The 21,235-nt window shown below is 43.4% G+C and overlaps 1 protein-coding gene across 1 annotated transcript in view; it reads right to left on the reverse strand.

Annotated features, from left to right (window-relative positions):
• The window catches only part of LOC110535425 (catenin delta-2), a 393,927-nt gene that overhangs the window by 245,983 nt on the left and 126,709 nt on the right, over positions 1-21,235 (reverse strand). Inside the window, exon 3 of the mRNA XM_036935119.1 lies at positions 6,522-6,637. Coding sequence (XP_036791014.1) covers positions 6,522-6,637 — 116 coding nt within the window. The remainder of the gene's footprint in view (positions 1-6,521; positions 6,638-21,235) is intronic.

A 21,235-nucleotide genomic window follows, 5' to 3' on the forward strand; every position in this document is an offset into this window, starting at 1 on the left:
TAGATTATGCTCGCCTGAAGTTGAGGATCTTATGATAAACTGCAGACCATACTATTTGCCAAGAGAGTCCTCAGCTATACTTTTCGTGGCTGTTTATTTACCACCACTAAGACTGCACTGAGTCAGTTGAAAAAGGAAATAAGCAAAAAGGAAACCGCTCACCCAGAGGCGGCGCTCCTAGTGGCCGGAGACTTTAATGCAGGGAAACTTAAATCAGTTCTACCTAATTTCTATCAACATGTTAAATGTGCAACCAGAGGGAAAACAATTCTAGATCACCTGTACTCCACGCACAGAGAAGCGTACAAAGCTCTCCCTCACCCCCCATTTGGTAAATCTGACCACAATTCTATCCTCCTGATTCCTCCGTACAAGCAAAAATTCAAGCAGGAAGCACCTGTGACTGGGTCTATAAAAAAGTGGTCAGATGAAGCAGATGCTAAACTACAGGACTGTTTTGCTATCACAGCCTGGAACATGTTCCGGGATTCCTCTGATGGCATTGAGGAGTACACCACATCAGTCCCTGTCTTTATCAATAAGTGCTTAGAGGACGTCGTCCCCACAGTGACTGTACGTACATACCCCAACAAGAAGCCATGGTGCTGAGCAGGCCCAACAGGCAACAATTCGCACTGAGCTAAAGGGTAGAGCTGCACCAGTCTGGGAAGACTGAATCTGCAATAGGTAAGCAGCTTGGTTTGAAGAAATCAACTGTGGGAGCAATTATTAGGAAATGGAAGACATACAAGACCACTGATAATTTCCCTCGATCTGGGGCTCCACGCAAGATCTCACCCCGTGGGGTCAAAATGATCACAAGAACGGTGAGCAAAAATCCCAGAACCACACGGGGGGACCTAGTGAATGACCTGCAAAGAGCTGGGACCAAAGTAACAAAGCCTACCATCAGTAACACACTACGCCGCCAGGGACTCAAATCCTGCAGTACCAGACATGTCCCCCTGCTTAAGCCAGTACATGTCCAGGCCCGTCTGAAGTTTGCTAGAGAGAATTTGGATGATGCAGAAGAAGATTGGGAGAATGTCATATGGTCAGATGAAACCAAAATATAACTTTTTGGTAAAAACTCAACTCGTCGTGAATGGAGGACAAAGAATGCTGAATTGCATCCAAAGAACACCATACCTACTGTGAAGCATGGGGGTGGAAACCTCATGCTTTGGGGCTGTTTTTCTCCAAAGGGACCAGGACGACTGATCCGTGTAAAGGAAAGAATGAATGGGGCCATGTATCGTGAGATTTTGAGTGAAAACCTCCTTCCATCAGCAAGGGCATTGAAGATGAAACATGGCTGGGTCTTTCAGCATGACAATGATCCCAAACACACCGCCCGGGCAACGAAGGAGTGGCTTCGTAAGAAGCATTTCAAGGTCCTGGAGTGGCCTAGCCAGTCTCCAGATCTCAACCCCATAGAAAATCTTTGGATGGAGTTGAAAGTCCGTGTTGTCCAGCAACAGCCCCAAAATATCACTGCTCTAGAGGAGATCTGCATGGACGAATGGGCCAAATACCAGCAACAGTGTGTGAAAACCTTGTGAAGCCTTACAGAAAATGTTTGACCTCTGTCATTGTCAACAAAGGGTATATAACAAAGTGTTGAGATAAACTCTTGTTATTGACCAAATACTTATTTTCCACCATAATTTGCAAATAAATTCATTCAAAATCCTACAATGTGATTTTCTGAATTTTTTTTTTTTTTCATTTTGTCTGTCATAGTTGTTGTGTACCTATGATGAAAATTACAGACCTCTCTCATCTTTTTAAGTGGGAGAACTTGCACAATTGGTGGTTGACTAAATACTTTTTTGCCCCACTGTATATGCATAGTCACTTTAAATATACATACTACCTCAATTAGCCCGACCAACCAGCACATTGGCTATCCGGACTATAGGCATTGTGTCCCGCCACCCACACACGCCAACCCCTCTTTTAAGCTACTGCTACTCTCTGTTTATCATATATGCATAGTCACTTTAACCATACCTACTTGTACATACTACCTCAATCAGCCCGACTAACCGGTGCCTGTATGTAGCCTCGCTACTGTTATAGCCTCAATAGTGTATATAGCCTCGCTACTGTTATAGCCTCAATAGTGTATATAGCCTCGCTACTGTTATAGCCTCAATAGTGTATATAGCCTTGCTACTGTTATAGCCTCAATAGTGTATATAGCCTCACTACTGTTATAGTCTCAATCACTGTCATTTTTACTGTTGTTTTTACTTCTGTTGTTTTTATTTCTTTACTTATCTATTGTTCATCTAATACCTTTTTTTAACTTAGAAATTGCACTGTTGGTTAGAGCCTGTAAGTAAGCATTTCACTGTAAGGTCTACCTACACCTGTTGTATTCGGCGCACTTGACAAATAAACTAATTTTAACAGTCAGAAGAGTCAAACTTCAACCCTTTCCTATCAAATCAAATTAAAATGTATTTGTCACATGCGCCGAATACAGTGAAATACCTAAAAAAAGTAAAATAATAATTAAAGAGCTGCAGTAAATAACAATAGCGGGGCTATATGCAGGGGGTACCAGTACAGAGTCAATGTGGAGGCTATATGCAGGGGGTACCGGTACAGAGTCAATGTGGAGGCTATATGCAGGGGGTACCGGTACAGAGTCAATGTGGAGGCTATATGCAGGGGGTACCAGTACAGAGTCAATGTGGAGACTATATGCAGGGGGTACCGGTACAGAGTCAATGTGGAGACTATATGCAGGGGGTACCGGTACAGAGTCAATGTGGAGGCTATATGCAGGGGGTACCGGTACAGAGTCAATGTGGAGGCTATATGCAGGGGGTACCAGTACAGAGTCAATGTGGAGGCTATATACAGGGGGTACCAGTACAGAGTCAATGTGGAGGCTATATACAGGGGGTACCAGTACAGAGTCAATGTGGAGGCTATATACAGGGGGCACCAGTACAGAGTCAATGTGGAGGCTATATACAGGGGGTACCAGTACAGAGTCAATGTGGAGGCTATATACAGGGGGTACTGGTACAGAGTCAATGTGGAGGCTATATACAGGGGGTACCAGTACAGAGTCAATGTGGAGGCTATATACAGGGGGTACCAGTACAGAGTCAATGTGGAGGCTATATACAGGGGGTACCAGTACAGAGTCAATGTGGAGGCTATATACAGGGGGTACCAGTACAGAGTCAATGTGGAGGCTATATACAGGGGGTACCAGTACAGAGTCAATGTGGAGGCTATATGCAGGGGGTACCAGTACAGAGTCAATGTGGAGGCTATATACAGGGGGTACCAGTACAGAGTCAATGTGGAGGCTATATACAGGGGGTACCAGTACAGAGTCAATGTGGAGGCTATATACAGGGGGCACCAGTACAGAGTCAATGTGGAGGCTATATACAGGGGGTACCAGTACAGAGTCAATGTGGAGGCTATATACAGGGGGTACTGGTACAGAGTCAATGTGGAGGCTATATACAGGGGGCACCAGTACAGAGTCAATGTGGAGGCTATATACAGGGGGTACCAGTACAGAGTCAATGTGGAGGCTATATACAGGGGGTACTGGTACAGAGTCAATGTGGAGGCTATATACAGGGGGTACCAGTACAGAGTCAATGTGGAGGCTATATACAGGGGGTACCAGTACAGAGTCAATGTGGAGGCTATATACAGGGGGTACTGGTACAGAGTCAATGTGGAGGCTATATACAGGGGGTACCAGTACAGAGTCAATGTGGAGGCTATATACAGGGGGTACTGGTACAGAGTCAATGTGGAGGCTATATACAGGGGGCACCAGTACAGAGTCAATGTGGAGGCTATATACAGGGGGTACCAGTACAGAGTCAATGTGGAGGCTATATACAGGGGGTACCAGTACAGAGTCAATGTGGAGGCTATATACAGGGGGCACCAGTACAGAGTCAATGTGGAGGCTATATACAGGGGGTACCAGTACAGAGTCAATGTGGAGGCTATATACAGGGGATACCGGTACAGAGTCAATGTGGAGACTATATGCAGGGGGTACCGGTACAGAGTCAATGTGGAGACTATATGCAGGGGGTACCGGTACAGAGTCAATGTGGAGGCTATATGCAGGGGGTACCGGTACAGAGTCAATGTGGAGGCTATATGCAGGGGGTACCAGTACAGAGTCAATGTGGAGGCTATATACAGGGGGTACCAGTACAGAGTCAATGTGGAGGCTATATGCAGGGGGTACCGGTACAGAGTCAATGTGGAGGCTATATGCAGGGGGTACCGGTACAGAGTCAATGTGGAGGCTATATGCAGGGGGTACCAGTACAGAGTCAATGTGGAGACTATATGCAGGGGGTACCGGTACAGAGTCAATGTGGAGACTATATGCAGGGGGTACCGGTACAGAGTCAATGTGGAGGCTATATGCAGGGGGTACCGGTACAGAGTCAATGTGGAGGCTATATGCAGGGGGTACCAGTACAGAGTCAATGTGGAGGCTATATACAGGGGGTACCAGTACAGAGTCAATGTGGAGGCTATATACAGGGGGTACCAGTACAGAGTCAATGTGGAGGCTATATACAGGGGGCACCAGTACAGAGTCAATGTGGAGGCTATATACAGGGGGTACCAGTACAGAGTCAATGTGGAGGCTATATACAGGGGGTACTGGTACAGAGTCAATGTGGAGGCTATATACAGGGGGTACCAGTACAGAGTCAATGTGGAGGCTATATACAGGGGGTACCAGTACAGAGTCAATGTGGAGGCTATATACAGGGGGTACCAGTACAGAGTCAATGTGGAGGCTATATACAGGGGGTACCAGTACAGAGTCAATGTGGAGGCTATATACAGGGGGTACCAGTACAGAGTCAATGTGGAGGCTATATGCAGGGGGTACCAGTACAGAGTCAATGTGGAGGCTATATACAGGGGGTACCAGTACAGAGTCAATGTGGAGGCTATATACAGGGGGTACCAGTACAGAGTCAATGTGGAGGCTATATACAGGGGGCACCAGTACAGAGTCAATGTGGAGGCTATATACAGGGGGTACCAGTACAGAGTCAATGTGGAGGCTATATACAGGGGGTACTGGTACAGAGTCAATGTGGAGGCTATATACAGGGGGTACCAGTACAGAGTCAATGTGGAGGCTATATACAGGGGGTACTGGTACAGAGTCAATGTGGAGGCTATATACAGGGGGTACCAGTACAGAGTCAATGTGGAGGCTATATACAGGGGGTACTGGTACAGAGTCAATGTGGAGGCTATATACAGGGGGCACCAGTACAGAGTCAATGTGGAGGCTATATACAGGGGGTACCAGTACAGAGTCAATGTGGAGGCTATATACAGGGGGTACCAGTACAGAGTCAATGTGGAGGCTATATACAGGGGGCACCAGTACAGAGTCAATGTGGAGGCTATATACAGGGGGTACCAGTACAGAGTCAATGTGGAGGCTATATACAGGGGATACCGGTACAGAGTCAATGTGGAGGCTATATACAGGGGGTACCAGTACAGAGTCAATGTGGAGGCTATATACAGGGGGTACCAGTACAGAGTCAATGTGGAGGCTATATACAGGGGATACCGGTACAGAGTCAATGTGCGGGGGCACCGGTATCGCCTCTCCTTCTATCTCTATCTCTGAATAATGTAATGTGTAATAATGTAATGCATCATTATCTGCATTGTCTACGAAGCTGCCACACACACACAGTCTGAATTTAGTACCGCTCCGTTCCACTGTCTCTTGCTCAGAGCTGTTAGCATACAGAAGCTAACTCTCATGCTAATCACATACTGACGTCCTCTCCTCGGCCCCCTCCTCCCTCCTTCCTTCATTCTCCTACCTCCCTCTTTTCATTAGGTACTCTTTCTCGTCTTCTGAACCATTTGCCAATAGTTTTGGCATCCCAAGGTCATACTCATAATTGCCAAACATAATTTAACTGTTTTTGGACAATCTAGGGCCGTGGTTGTACTAATGTACTAATTAATTAACTAATTAACACTGGAACATTAAAGTACGCTCCCATGATGACAGTTAGTGTGGGCACGCATGCACACACACACACACACATACACACATGCACAAACACACACACAGGACAAACTAATTATCCTCTCAGCTCATTTTAAGGTGTCAAAGAGTCAGAGGGTATCACAGATTAATGTGTCCCCCTGAGAGAATACTTATAAAGAGAGTTCCACCCTGGGAGCTAGCTGGCCATTCTACACACACAACCCCCCTCCCCAACACACACACACACACACACACACAAACACCCACGCACGCACACACGAAAAACGAATTATGCTCTCAGCTCATTTTAAGGTGTCAAAGAGTCAGAGGGTGTCACAGATTAATGTGTCCCCCTGAGAGAATACTTCTAAAGAGAGTTCCACCCTGGGAGCTAGCTGGCCATTCTACACACACAACCCCCCTATCCCAACACACTCACACACACACCACACACACACACAGACAGGTGTGTTACCTGATGCTGCTCATACTTCCACCAGTCTCAGAGCCCAGCTTGCATCTCTCCAACTGGGTGGCTACAATCTGTCTTTCTGCCTCCAGCTCACGGGTCAGTCTCTCAAACTGCAGCTCCTACAGGGGAGAGAGACAGGGAGAGATACACACATGAAAACCTCTAAAACCTTTTTTTTGTGGGGGGTAGGGGGTTCTACTAAGCTAACATATGTAATTGTTTTATGGTCATACCATGGATCATTTAGCTGTTTAATTTCGAATTGTAGGACCCCTGTATGTATAAAAAATAATTCAAATTAATTGATCAAATGTTACATTTGGCCTTTACAACTCTAGCCCATAGAAACGCAATGAATAACACATTCATAAATGGCCAGAAAAATACAGTAAAAAAAAGATGTAAGGTTTTGAAGTGTCTTTCCTATATCTAGGAGATAAAAGAAGGAAATATTCATGTTTTTTGGACACATATTTAACACCGTTTTTTGTTGGCACAAAAACACTCCATACTTACATTCATTTGTATGGGCTACCTTTAGGTCATAGAGCAAATCTAAGGACACCATCATGTTTGTGGGAGTCTCCCCTTTCCATAGTGGGGTCATATTTATTTGTAGCCCAAACAGTTTGGACGCTACAGACAGAAGTTGGCACGTCGGCGGTACCAACTTCAGACGAGTCCCGTGGGGCTTTTGGAGGTCGTGGAGCGAAACAGAGAATACCATCAGGTTCATAAGTGTCTAATTTTTCCATAGAGTGGTCATATTAGTTAGTAGCCAAACAGTTCGGACACTACAGACGTTTCTGTGAGAAGACCCATTTTTGTGATGTCTCCTGGTCTGACAAACAGCGCTGTAGCTCTGTCACTTTCCACCGCAGATGCAGACGGCCGACATAGGCAGATGCGGTGGATTGAGACACAGCCCATGCAAAAAAACAGATATCGCTGGCTTAAACTGACAGATTTTGATGAGGATGTTGTTATTATGTTAATTAGATTGACACGCGGGTGCGTCAATAGACTCTTAATTATTAATACACAGATCCAGCACCCAGTACTACACACAGATAGACACATACCATAGCTCACAGGTCATTCTCGACAATGTACGGGCTTTTCTACTCGGAAGGTCTTCAAGGGGAGTATTGTGTCCGAATGTGTGTGCTGGTGTGCCTGTGCCTGTGTGTGGTTTGCAGCAGCTCATGCATTAGGTGGTTAAGTGGCTTAATGGTGGTTCTTCATATCATATCTTCATATCAGTCTCAAAAGCCATCATCTACAACCCAGACTGATGAGGCTCACAGAGGACACCGACCTGTGTGTGTGTGTGTGTGTGTGTGTGTATTTGGTTTAATCACGGCCAGAAGCGGATCGATAGTACACTGATCTCTACGCCTGTGAAAGGGTTTGTGCGTATGTGTGTATGTGTGAAATAGATTTTTGAAAGCCATTTGGGCGGGTGAATGAGTTGATCCCCAGCCACAATCTGAAATCTCACCCCCACCCAAAATCCGTTCTCTTTCTACCGACCCCAACACATCAGCCCAGTACACCCCCAGCTCAAATCCCTATCCTCCACTACCCCTCATCTCCTCTCCCCAGTCCTTTCACCAACTCTCCTCTGCTTTCCTCTCTACAGCTCTGCTCTCATCCCTCTATTCTTGCCCGTCTTTCCACCATTCCTCACCTCCCCTCTACTTTCCTCTGTTCCTCACCTTTCTCCTTTCCTTTAATCGAGACAGAGACAGAGAGAAAGCTCAAACTAGAAGCAAAAACAAAGCTCAAAATGCAAACAGACCAGAAATAAACGATTATTCCAAATCTTAACTCTTCTACCAACTAAGATGAACATCAGCCCCCCCCCCCCCCCCCCCCCCACACACACAAAAAAAATCCCTCAAAATCTCAGGCCCAAACAACATCCTTAGCCTAGATTTATCAGCACATGCACCATAGGCATGAGTTTAGAATAGTCCTCTGTAAACTGCGTGACCCTGCCGTCACGTCTGTGTGTGAGTTTCTATGTGTGTGTGAACAGGAAAGAGAACAGGTTTGAATTGTGTGAGTAACGTAAAGGTGTGTGCCTACCAGACCTGAATAGAACAGCAGAACAACTAGTCACAAAGGTCACTATAGCATCATTAGAATCCCCCAGATACCCCTCTAACATCGCTCATCAGCCCAGTGACTCCTCCAACACACACACGCTCACATGTGGACGTACGTGCATGGATGCACCAAACAGACACACACACACACATACAAGTTCACAGCTTTTTTCACAGCAAAAGGAGCAGAGAAGTATTTGGAAATGGGGTGCATTTGGGGTGAAATTACAGTTAAATGTGTTTGAGATGAAGATTCAATTGGCAATGTTTCTGTTTATAAACCTAAATCTGGTGTCCCTGTGCGTGGTAATAGAGTCCTTTAATTAGTCCTATTTCCCATTCAGGACAGAGTACCCCTGGTGAGAAAAGTGGTTAATCAGCAGCTAATAGCAGACGGTTTTGGGACAGAGAGAGAGTGTGGACATTAAAATGATAAGTGACCTTCCGCTTTAAAGCAGAAGAGAGAGGGAGAGAGGGAATGAAAGGGGACTTGCTCTCATGCATAAAAAACACAGTCAATGAAATCATTTCCTCTTTTTCCTCTCCTCCACTCTTCCTCTGCTCCCTCCACTATCTTCTTGCGTGTAATTATATAGGTTTCAAGCCCTTGACCACTTATCAGCACACGCACTATAGGCATGAGTTTAGAATAGTCCTCTGTGAACTGCGGCAGGGTACCCTAGTGGTTAGAGTGTTGGACTAGTAACAGAAAGGTTGCAAGTTCAAACCCCTGAGCTGACAAGGTACAAATCTGTCGTTCTGCCCCTGAACAGGCAGTTAACCCACTGTTCCTAGGCCATCATTGAAAATAAGAACTTGTTCTTAACTGACATACCTAGTTAAATAAAGGTAAAAAATAAAATCAGGTGAGCTAGTTCAGGGCTAGCTCAGAATTGTGACATTTCTGGGGTCCCCGAGGAGAAGGTCTATCCGTAGACACTTCGAGGTTTTGTTTTGCTTCACGTTAAGTTCATGTCCGTTACTGAATAATTTACGAGTCTTTATCATAGGAGTTGAGTGACATGAAGACCCCTCCGTAGAAGCTGTGTGTAATGTGTGTCTGAGTTAGTGTAGTGTACTGTTACCAGCCCTGGGGCCTGTAGGACAAGGAGACAGGTCTCTCTCTCTCTCTCTCTCTCTCGTATAAGTGTTTTGATCCTGCAGGTTTGTCTCATGGCCCATCTGCTGTTGCCTCACCTGAGAGGGTGTGGTCTCCAACTGACACACACACACAGTGCACCTGTATCGATGTGGAGCCCCTACACACACCTGTGTTATTGTTCTTTCCTGACTGCAGGATTCAGTTAACATTTCTTTGTTCAATACATACATATCCTCTGCCATGCAGGACAATGAGACAGTCAGTAGGCTAGGGCTGTGGGGAGAGTGTATTTCATTTGACACTGTTAGTTGTGTATCTAGTGGTCTCTGCTGTCCTGACCAACTCATAGAAAAGGTCTACTTTTGAAGGGTAGGTTGTTATGAGTTGGAACACACACACACACTGTAATAATGGCACTGTGAGTCGGGAAGCAGGTGCAAGTGAAACCTTCAATAAAACAACAAAACCAAGAACGACATAATTCTATGAGGCTACACGCCGGTACACAAGAATAATACCAACTGGTGAGTGAACATAAGAGCGTGATATATAAAGGGGAGGAAATGATGAAGGTAATGAAGTCCAGGTGTGAATCATAATGATTAACAGGTGTGCGTAATGAAGAATCCCAGGACAGGTGGTTAGTATTTCGGCGATGTCGTAGGCTACGAGGGGAGGAGCAGGAGAAGATGTGACACACACACACACAAAACAAAAACTGTCCACGGATATTATAACAGCAAAACTAAGACTTCTGACTGCAACCAGCTGGAAAAAAAATTGTTTAAAATATTCAACACCCAAACACAGCAACACTTTGAAGTTTTTGGTCTTTATAAATGACAGGTTAAATCATTACAAGCACCTGGGAAATAGAGGAAGAGACAGGGAGAGAGAGAGAGAGATATAAAGAGAAAAGAGAGAGAAGGATTGTTGATAAGGGCCTGAGGCTGTGTTTTATTAGACCAGAAGCACAAACATTCAGTAAGAGATGTCAGACAGACATGCAGACAGACACACTGCCTGTCTCAGCATGTTAAACTGTACAGAGGAACTCCTCACTCCTCTCCTACTCACGCTCTCTCGCTCTCTCTGTCTCTCTCGCTCTCTCTCTGTGTCTCTGTCATAACTCTCTCTCTGCTCTCCTACAATTATGAGAAGCTCAATCGAATATCTCTGCCCTCTTCGAAAATAAAGGTGCTATTTTTTGGTTCCAGGTAGAACCCCATTGTGTTCCATGTAGAACCCTTTCCACAGGGGTTCTACATGGAACCCAAAACAATTCTACCTGGAACCAAAAAGGGTTCCACCTGGAATCAAAAAGGGTTCTCCTATGAGAACAGCCAAAGAACCCTTTTGGAAACATTTTTTCTAAAAGTGTGGTCTGCTATGTTTCCTAACAACTAGAGAGAACAGAGGAAGGAGGAAGAGGTGGAAAGAGGGAATACACAGACAGTGAGAGATAGTGAGGTAGGGAAGGAGGGATGGAAGGATGGAGGGATAGAGGTAAAGAGGGATGGAGAGTGGGAGCGAGGGGACTGGTACTGTAGGCATCAATGCTGTGTAATACTTGAGACCACATATTGAGTGTCAGTCTTGTTTCTGTGTAGGATTATTGATGCTTGTACTCAGTTGTACTCAGTCTTGACTCGGTCTCGGACAGTGAGGACATGTAATTTCTTCCGGAGACCAGCAGAGTAAAAAACATCATTATCAGCTTCCTTTCAGTCAGCGCATAAAACCGCTTCGCTAGGCGAAATATTTACACTCCTTTCTTGAAACATTAGTATCTTAACAGCCTTTATAGATATGCTTGCGCAGTGGTGAACCTAGAGACCTTCAGTGTGTGATAGGTTGGTGATTCTGAAAGGACAGCAACTGTAATACCAGCTCACTCATGTAGGAGAGTTCACTTTTTGTAAAACACAAGTGGAGGCTATACGCAGGTATAAACCCTATACCATTTTTATTCAGTGGGCATTGCTTATACTCACTTCTTAATCCCTACTGTTGAGTATCAAAATTTGTGTAGTGGAGGTATACGACTTATTATTTATGTAGTACAATGGAGAAATCATGCACAAAGTTGCCAGCACAATCGCAAAGCTCGTGAAATATATTCACATGCGCGCCTAGTTACAGCTGAATATCATCTGCAGACAGCAAGAATGTGCAGCTCTCAACTGGTTTTGGCATGGAGCAGCTCACAGAATAACGACATCGGTAGCCCGGTGGGTAGGAAAGACGTTTCAACGTATGATATCTACCAGTAAATGCTAACTAAGTCAACAATGGGTGTGTAAACTGGGTATTGAAAAAGGTAAGTCCTAAGTGTTGGTTAGTAGGCTATTTGTGACGCGCAATTGTCATCATGCCTGTTTGCATCAGGGGCGTAGACATGGATGGGCCTGAATGAAGAGGCCCACCAACTGGGGAGCCAGGCCCTGACAGGCCCACCCAATCAGATTGATATGGTTAATTGTTGTTGTGGCCTTTTTTTTATTTATTTTTTTTAAGTGTGATTTGAGAGTGAAAATGACAGCGTTTTAACTACTTTGCATATATGAAACAAAAAGACAATCATAATATCAGTCAAAAATATCAAATTCCCAGTTTATGCTACAAAACCAACTTCATAAGGGGTTTTAAAAATGTATTATATTTGACTCAATGTTCCGTGACGTACACTAAGGCAGTGTTGGCAGAATAGATGAATGCAGTTCAATCATGATTCATATAATTCACCAATACATTTCTTGGTATCAGGTTGTAAATCACAGCTGGCAAGGGCAATGATCACAAGTCAGTCATAACGTGGCTAATAGGCTAGCATATCTATTTATGTAGCAAGCTAAAAACACAGACCCTAACGTTAGCTTGATAGCTAGCTAGCTGCTAGGAGGATGTAATGTCATTGGAGGAGTGACTGACTGACTGACTTTTTCCCCCCATATTGTTTTTCGGTGGCTATACACAGCTAGAGATGCAGGTGTCATTTGGTTAGCTAGCAAGAACTTGAACAACTGTTAAACAGTTATCATATCTCTTGGGTTCGCAAATCCACTCTGGCTATCTACTCCTAATTCAGAGCACCCTCGTCCGAGTGTGCCTGAGCCCAGAACAACTGATGAATTTATGAACGTGCAACACCTGCTGAATTTGTCCTGTGTCAGTAAACAAAAAAAAATCATAGTTTGTCAAAAATGCTCTAGATAACATGTAAATAGTCTAACCAGCTCTGCTACAGCGAGTAAAATGGTCAGAGTGAGGTGTCCTCTCATTTGTGTCTGGCGGTAGCTAGCTAGCAAGCAAGCCATCTTTAGCCAGTTAGCTTTTGTGCTTGGCTGGGACAAGCATGCATTGGCAGGCAATCTGCAGAAGGACAAGGAGGCTACAATTCCCCATCTTTTATCAGTGCAATTTTGACAGCCAACTAGCTGAAAAAGTTTGAGAGGGTTTATCTAATGGTCCTTCATCAGATATTAGCTCATCTTGCTCTGGCTAGCACTAGTTGTTGATCTTGTTGTCGTTGATGTGCATAACTGAGGGAGAGAGAGCACACCTTTTCATGGTTGTTTAATCAATAGTACTGTAAAGGTCATAACATATTTGCAGAAATCCCTTCAGGTGTATTTTGTGGCTTTTGGCGAATGCATTCTAAGGCTATAAAGTGTAAACACACAGTCCAGTTCAAAGTGAATGATGGTGGGCCTGTGTGGCAAATGGCTTGTTTGTATAAAGGTCTACTGTAGTTCTGATTGGCTACAGCGCACCGGTCTGTGTAGACTCCAGTCCTGGACGAGACAGATGTTTTTATTCGGTTTTATTTACTGCAGTGTATATTAATTGTCCAAACACACGGCTGCTTTCCCACTCTACATTCCTATAGAATTTTCACAAATGCCTTAGTATACACTACGGGTCAAAGGTTTTGACACACCTACTCATTCAAGGGTTTTCTTTATTTTTACTATTTTCTACATTGTAGAATAATAGCGAAGACATCAAAACTATGAAATAACACATATGGAATCATGTAGTAACCAAAAAGTGTTAAACAAATCAAATATATTTGAGATTCTTCAAATACCCACCCTTTGCTTTGATGACAGCTTTGCACTCTCTTGGCATTCTCTCAACCAGCTTCATGGGGTAGTAATCTGGAATGCATTTCAATGAATGCCTTGTTAAAAGTTAATTTGTGGAATTTCTTTCCTTCTTATTGCGTTTGAGCCAATCAGCTGTGACAAGGCAGGGGTGGTATACAGAAGATAGCCCTATTTGGTAAAAGACCATATTATGGCAAGAACAGCTCAAATAAGCAAGGAGAATGTCACGTCATGTCCTGACCTAAGTTCCTTTTTTATGTCTCTATTTTATTTGGTCAGGGCGTGAGTTGGGGTGGGCATTCTATGTTTTGTTCTAGGTTTTGTACTTCTATGTGTTTGGCCTGGTATGGATCCCAATCAGAGGCAGCTGTCAATCGTTGTCTCTGATTTAGAACCATACTTAGGTAGCCTGTTCCCACCTGTGTTTGTGGGTAGTTGTTTTCTGTTTTGTGTTGTTTCACCTGACAGGACTGTTTCGTTTCTTACATTCTCGTTGTTATTTTGTTTCGTGTTCTGTTATATTAAAATATTAACATGGACATTTACCATGCTGCGTGTTGGTCCGATCTTGACTACTCTTCCTCAGACGAAGAGGAGAATCGTTACAGAGAAACGACAGTCAATCATTACTTTAAGACATGAAGGTCAGTCAATGCGGAACATTTCAAGAATTTCAAGGTTTCTTCAAGTGCAGTTGCAAATACCATCAAGCACTATCATGAAATTGGTTCTCATGAGGACTGCCGATAGGAAAGGAAGACCCAGAGTTACGTCTGCAGCAGAGGATAAGGTCATTAGAGTTACCAGCCTCAGAAATTGCAGCCCACATCTCAACATCAACTGTTCAGAGGAGTGTGTGAATTAGGCCTTCATGGTGGAATTGCTGCAAAGAAGCCACTATTAAAGGACATCATTAAGAAGAAGAGACTTGCTTGGGCCAAGAAACACGAGCAATGGACATTAGACCGATGGAAATGTATCCTTTGGTCTGGAGTCCAAATTGGAGATTTTTGGTTCCAACCTGCATTTTTTTGTGAGGCGGTGTGGGTGAACGGATATTCTCCACATGTGTATTTCCCCCCACAAAGCATAGAGGAGGTGTTATGGTGTGTGTGCTTTGCTGGTGACACTGTCAGGGATTTATTTAGAAGTGTCCATACATTTTTATAAAAATGGTCCCACTCATTAAGTCAGAATTTGATTGGTTGATTACACTGTCACTCCAAAATTTTGCCCTCAAACATTTGAATAGCAGATGCCTGAATCTAGCTTCTGATGGTCTAGCCAATGGCTGATTTAGCTAGCTAGATGTATCTCCCCAGAGACAAGCAAATAACAATCCTGATTGGATCTTTTTTCTTTTCAGTTTTAACCCTTTCCTTTCCAACTAAAACTGAAGAGATTAGATGAGAATGCCATTGAAAATAATAATATCATGACCATTATTATTAGTCATTATTTTATAGGATGTGTTCCACACTGTGTTTGGGTTAGTAATCATTTGTAGTGGCTCTATTTTCCCTCAGCATGCATTTTTTCACAATTCTGAATTTCTAAAGAATCCATATGTTGTTCTGAAATATGAACCCAGAAATACTGGACATTTTGAACTCTTATTATGATGGTGATTTGACAAAATTACAATTATAGCCTTGAATTGGGGACTCGCATTTTTCTGGTCTCGGTCTTGACTCAGTCTCGGACCCCTTGTCCCCCTCCCGGTCTAGGTCTTGACTTGGTCTCGCTTTAGGTGGTCTCAAACACAACACTGGTAGACATACAGAGTTAGACATAACAGAGCTGTTGATAGTATTGTTTGAGTGTGTGGTGTGTTTTGTGTGGATACTGAAATTGAACAGTAGAGTGCATTATAATTTTTTATTTGATGAATAGTTTAATTAAGATCATAGTAAGGGTGGCGTTCGGCGGTCGATGTCATCGGTTTTCTAGTCACCACCGATCCATGTTTCATTTTCGATTTGTTTTGTCTTCATTATACACACCTGGTTTCCATTCCATAATCATTGTTCCCTATTTAACCCTCTGGTTTCCCTCTTGGTTTTGTGCGTGTTTGTTATTGTTAAGTTGTTGTCTCGTTTTGTGACATGGATTATTTAGTCTCGTCTATGGAATATTGTTTTTGAGTAAAGTAACGGTTATTACTCATCTCTGTGTCCTGCGCCTGACTCCGCCTTACCTGCATCACCTAGACATTTGACACCCTGTTCCCTAAGCCTTCTTTGCCTCTCTCTCTTTGTCCATCTCGCTCTCTCTCTCCCCTCTCCCTCCCTCCCTGTCTCCCTCCCTGCCTGTCTCGCTATGCTCTGTTTAGTAGCCAATTTAAGAGCCCTTTCATAAACAAACAATGCTAGACAAACATAAACTCCTCTCTAACTCGCCAGGGGACCTAACAACACACGCACATGCATGCACACACACACTTTTCTCTCTATAGCCAGGGGAACCAGAGAAACAACAGCAGGTCTCCATGCTGTCTCGTTCTCAACAAAGAGAGAAAAAGTTAACCCTCTATCGTTACAGAGCTGAAAAAACAAACTCAAGAAAAGTGTATTTTCTAGTTCCTCACTAGCGATAACTGAAGGGTTTTCCCAATGTGGTTAAGTAGACAATGTAATATCACATTACTCAACTGTGAGTTTGATATGGCGTCACCCTCCACAAATACATGTGTCACAATTTGTCACAACATTTGTTACCTACACTCCCGAACAGCAAGCCAAGACAACAAAGACAAAGTTCAGAAACCTTGAGAGGAACCAGATTAGCAACTTCCCAATGCACTACTATGTGACCCTGACATGATATAGAGCCACAGTGGTACAGGAACTAGCTATTGGCAAAACCAAACACATCCATATTGAAACAAGTATGTTCATTTAGCAGACACTTTTATTCAAAGGCACTAACATACTGTACATTAAACACACAAAGTATAAGCACCACACTCCAACAGACCACGCAGCCTTTTATCTAGACAACGTCATACCCAGACAATCTTTTATAAGACAGTAGAATGTGAGGATATAAGAACAGCGATGGTAGCTATTCAGCCTGAACAGGTCATCCTAAGATTCAGAACTTTCCTTTCTTCCTCTCCGTCAGTATTAGAGCTGGTGTGTTGAGCCGGGATGGCAGAAAGGAGATTGAGATTGGGTTCACACTCTGTGACTGTGGAGGGAGACGAAATGTCACCTGCAAATGTCACTGCCTAAATGCCACTGCAGCTCTGTGTCCTAGACTCTGTAAGACTGTGTGTGTGTGTGTGTGTGTGTGTGTGTGCGTGTGTGTGTGTGTTGGTTCTTCTATTATTGTGGGGACCTGAAATCCCCAAAAGTCCCCACAAGGATAGTAAAACAAGGAACAATCTCCCTCGTGGGGACATTTACCACATCCCCATGAGGACAAAGGCTATTTTAAACTTAAGGATTAGGTTTTGGGTTAGAGTTACAATTAGGGTTAGGGTTAGAATTAGGGTAAGGGTTTAGTGGTTAGGTTTAGGAGTTAGGTTTCGGGTTTAGGGTTTGGGTCAAAGTTATGGTTAAGTTTAGAGAAACTAGGATTTTGAATGGAAATACATTTTAGGTCCCCACGAGGAATGAAGAACATAACGTGTGTGTGTGTATGCACGTGTGGGTATTCACACATTTGTGTGTACGCACGCGTGTGTGTGCTTGTATGCGTGTGGCAGCAGGTAGGTTAAGAGCGTTGGGCCAGTAACCAAAAAGTCACTGGTTCAAATCCCTGAGCCAACTAGGTGAACAAATATTCCGACGTGCCCTTGAGCAAGGCACAACCCTAATTGGTCCTGTAAATCACTCTGGATAAGAGTGTCTGCTAAATGTGTGTTTTTTGCATCTTTCAAGTGTGTCTTTTAGCAATCCTCGTTAATAGTCACGATGCCCTGGCAGTATTTTTGATCATATTTGAAGTATTGGGCCTAGTTTGGCAGTAGGCTATTGTGTATGTACAGTGTACTAAGTGAACAAAACATTAGGAACACCTGCTCATTCCATGACATAGCCTGACCAAGAGAATCCAGATGAAAGCTATGATCCCTTATTGATGTCACTTCAAATCAGTGTAGATGAAGGGGAGGAGACATGTGAAAGAAGGATTTTAAGCCTTGAGACAATGGACACATGGATTGTGTATGTCTGCCACTCAGAGGGTGAATGGGCAAGACAAAACATTGAAGTGCCTTTGAACAGGGTATGGTAGTATGTGCCAGGTACACCAGTTTGGGTCAAGAACTGTTGGGTTTTTCACGCTCAGCAGTTCCCCATGTGTATCAATAATGGTCCACTACCCACAGGACATCCAGAGATATGTGATGTGATCCCACTTTCAGCTGTTTGCTCACCCCAGTGCCACCCCCCCCCCCCCCCCCTCTGTGTAAATGTGTTTGTCAGTGAAGGATGGTGGGAGGAGCTATAGTAGGGCGGGCTCATTGTAATGGCTGCAATGGAATGAATGCAACGGAATTAAACATATGGAAACCACACAAAAAAAGTGATCATCCCCTAAACCCATAATAATAATTAAAGTGGATAGCAGAGAACATGTCTACTTTTACCCTCACTTCTTGGCAGTGGCAAACCGTCATTCAGGGAAGGCAGAGCCCCACCTGTTTAGCTAAAAAAACGAAAACGTTTTGAACAGTCATCCAACTCGAAATTCCAAGTCGGGAACTCAGGCCTCTTTCTAGAGCTCCAATCTGAAGATCACTGACACCATGATTCGACCTTGTTTTTTTCAGAGTTCCCAGTTGTCTTGAAAACACCATATATCCAGAGAATGCCAGTCTTTGATGACAAAGTTTGATGACAAAATTTGCCCACAAGAAGGACCACCACGCCACCTTCCTGTTCAAGTGAGCACAGCATAACAGTGTGTCCAAAAATGTCTTGTATGCTGCTGTATAAATGATGTAATATGCCAGGGAGATATGTATACTGTAGCTAAGAAAGTAATACTAAGTGTATGTTGTGTAGTAAGCTGTTAGTAGCCCATGTGCCTCACCCTAATAATTTGGTCCCGTTCCCCCTCATAACTTAGTCTACTGTTCTGACTTGGTGGTGCACATGTAGCCTGTTTTAGGAAATGTCATCATGGAATATTGTAAGAGCTTTCATTGTCTGCTTATATGGCCCATTTATTTATCCTACAGTTCTGGCTTGGTGTACAGTGAGAATACTGTAAAATGGCCCATGTTCTGAATTCTGTCACTGTACATTTCAAAAGTGCTAAACAAATAGTTATATTGACTATGTCCGTCTAAGCTCGCTCATTAATGTCTTAATCAAAGTTATGGATTGCCTCTTATCTGCGCATCATTCCTTTATGCCATAGTTTGTACATCTCAATTGTCAGTAGAAACCACATTTGTTTAAACAAGTCAGCCATATCAGCTATGTTAAAAAAAGGCTGAATTAACTGTTTCGCTGCCAGACAAGGCTCCGCTGATAGCCAGGTGTACTGTAGCACTGGAAAGGATTCACTCCATTGTGCTGAAAAGAAAGCTGTGCTGTTGGGACATGTTTATGTAGGCCCTAAATGTGACGACCCTCCCACTCTGTCTGCCGTATTCTTTCTCTTTGCTCTTGCTTTCCTTATTAGGATGTCGGTGGGCGGAGCCGGGAGGGTCGTCAGCGAAATGGGACACACCTGGGCCCGATCACTGTGGACAAGAGTTGGGGTGGAAAGATCTCCTTTATTGTAAAAGCATTGCATTTTACTATAATTTCCCAACCAGAATCCATGGATTACATGGATTATATTTCCCAAACAGAAGCCATGGATTACAGGCAACATCCTCACCGAGCTAAAGGCGAAAGCTGCAGCTTCCACGGAGCGGGACACTAATCCGGACACTTATAAGATATCCCGCTATGCTCTCAGACAAACCATCTAACAGGCAAAGCATCAATACAGGACTAAGATTGAATCCTACACACCGGCTCTGACACTCGTTGGATGTGGCAGGGTTTGAAAAATATTACAGACTACAAAGGGAAACCCAGTCACGAGCTGCCCAGTGACACGAGCTTACTAGCCAATAAAGCTTGCTTCAAGGCAAGCAACACTGAAGAATGCATGAGAGCCCCAGCTTTTCCAGATGACTGTGTGATCACTCTCTACGGCAAGAGGTACTGGAGTGCCAAGTCTAGGACCAAATGGCTCCTAGCTTCTACCCCCCAAGCCATAAGACTGCTGAACAACTAATCAAATGGTCACACGGACTATTTACATTGAACCCCCCCCCCTTGTTTTTACACTGCTGCTACTTGCTGATTATTATCTATGCATAGTCACTTTACAAATTACCTTGAATAACCTGTACCCCTACACATTGACTGGGTACAGGTACCTCCTGTATATAACCTCGTTATTGTTATGTAATTTATTTTGATATTTTATTTTTAGAAGTTTATTTAGTAAATATTTTCTTAACTCTATTTCTTGAACTGCATTGTTGGTTAAGGGTTTTTAAGTAAGCATTTCACGGTCTACTACACCTGTTGTATTCGGCGCATGTGACAAATAAAATTAGATTTTATTTAATATATCATTGTATTTGCAGTTCAGAGAAAAAAATTGCCTTTTAGAAATATTGCATGCAATTCTGTCATTTTACATATTAGCAGAATCTTTTTTAACACTACACAAATTACCAAAATTACAGGTTAAGAATGGACAGAGAGATAGGCCTATGTGTTCACCTTATCATATTTCTCCAATGCCAAAACAGTGTGTCTTGTTTGCAACAAAACTGTCCCTGTTTGCAAATAATTACATCTGAGACGTCATTAGGAATCTGAGCATGGTACTTTCAAAAGTTAGATTTACCTTTCCACCCCAGACAGATTAGAAAAATGTACGCTTTAACTGCTGGCTACTCTTCTTCCGTGGCTTAACCCAATGAGAGAAGGTCACAATTGTTTCCCTAAAAGCTGCCTAGGTTTAAACATATTCTACTGTAAAGAAAATGAATAGCTTAATCAATTGATAGTGACAGAATTAGATTACTTCCCGAGCAAAGTCCATGTTTTGTCTCCTCGACTATAAAAGGTTGTAGCTCAGCCTCTGAATGCCATAGAAACAAAATAATATATTCATATGGCCACCCAGACTATTTACATTTACCCCCCCCCTTTGTTTTTACACTGTTGCTTCTCGTTTACCCCTACCTACACTACCGTTCAAAGGTTTGGGGTCACGAAGAAATGTCCTTGTTTTTGAAAGAAAAGCACATTTTCTGTCCATTAAAATAGCATCAAATTGATCAGAAATGCAGTGTAGACATTGTTAATGTTGTAAATAACTATTGTAGCTGGAACAGCTGGAATATCTACATAGGCGTACAGAGGCCCATTA

Source organism: Oncorhynchus mykiss, chromosome 11 (genome assembly GCF_013265735.2).
Source record: "Oncorhynchus mykiss isolate Arlee chromosome 11, USDA_OmykA_1.1, whole genome shotgun sequence".
Lineage (NCBI taxonomy): Eukaryota > Metazoa > Chordata > Actinopteri > Salmoniformes > Salmonidae > Oncorhynchus > Oncorhynchus mykiss.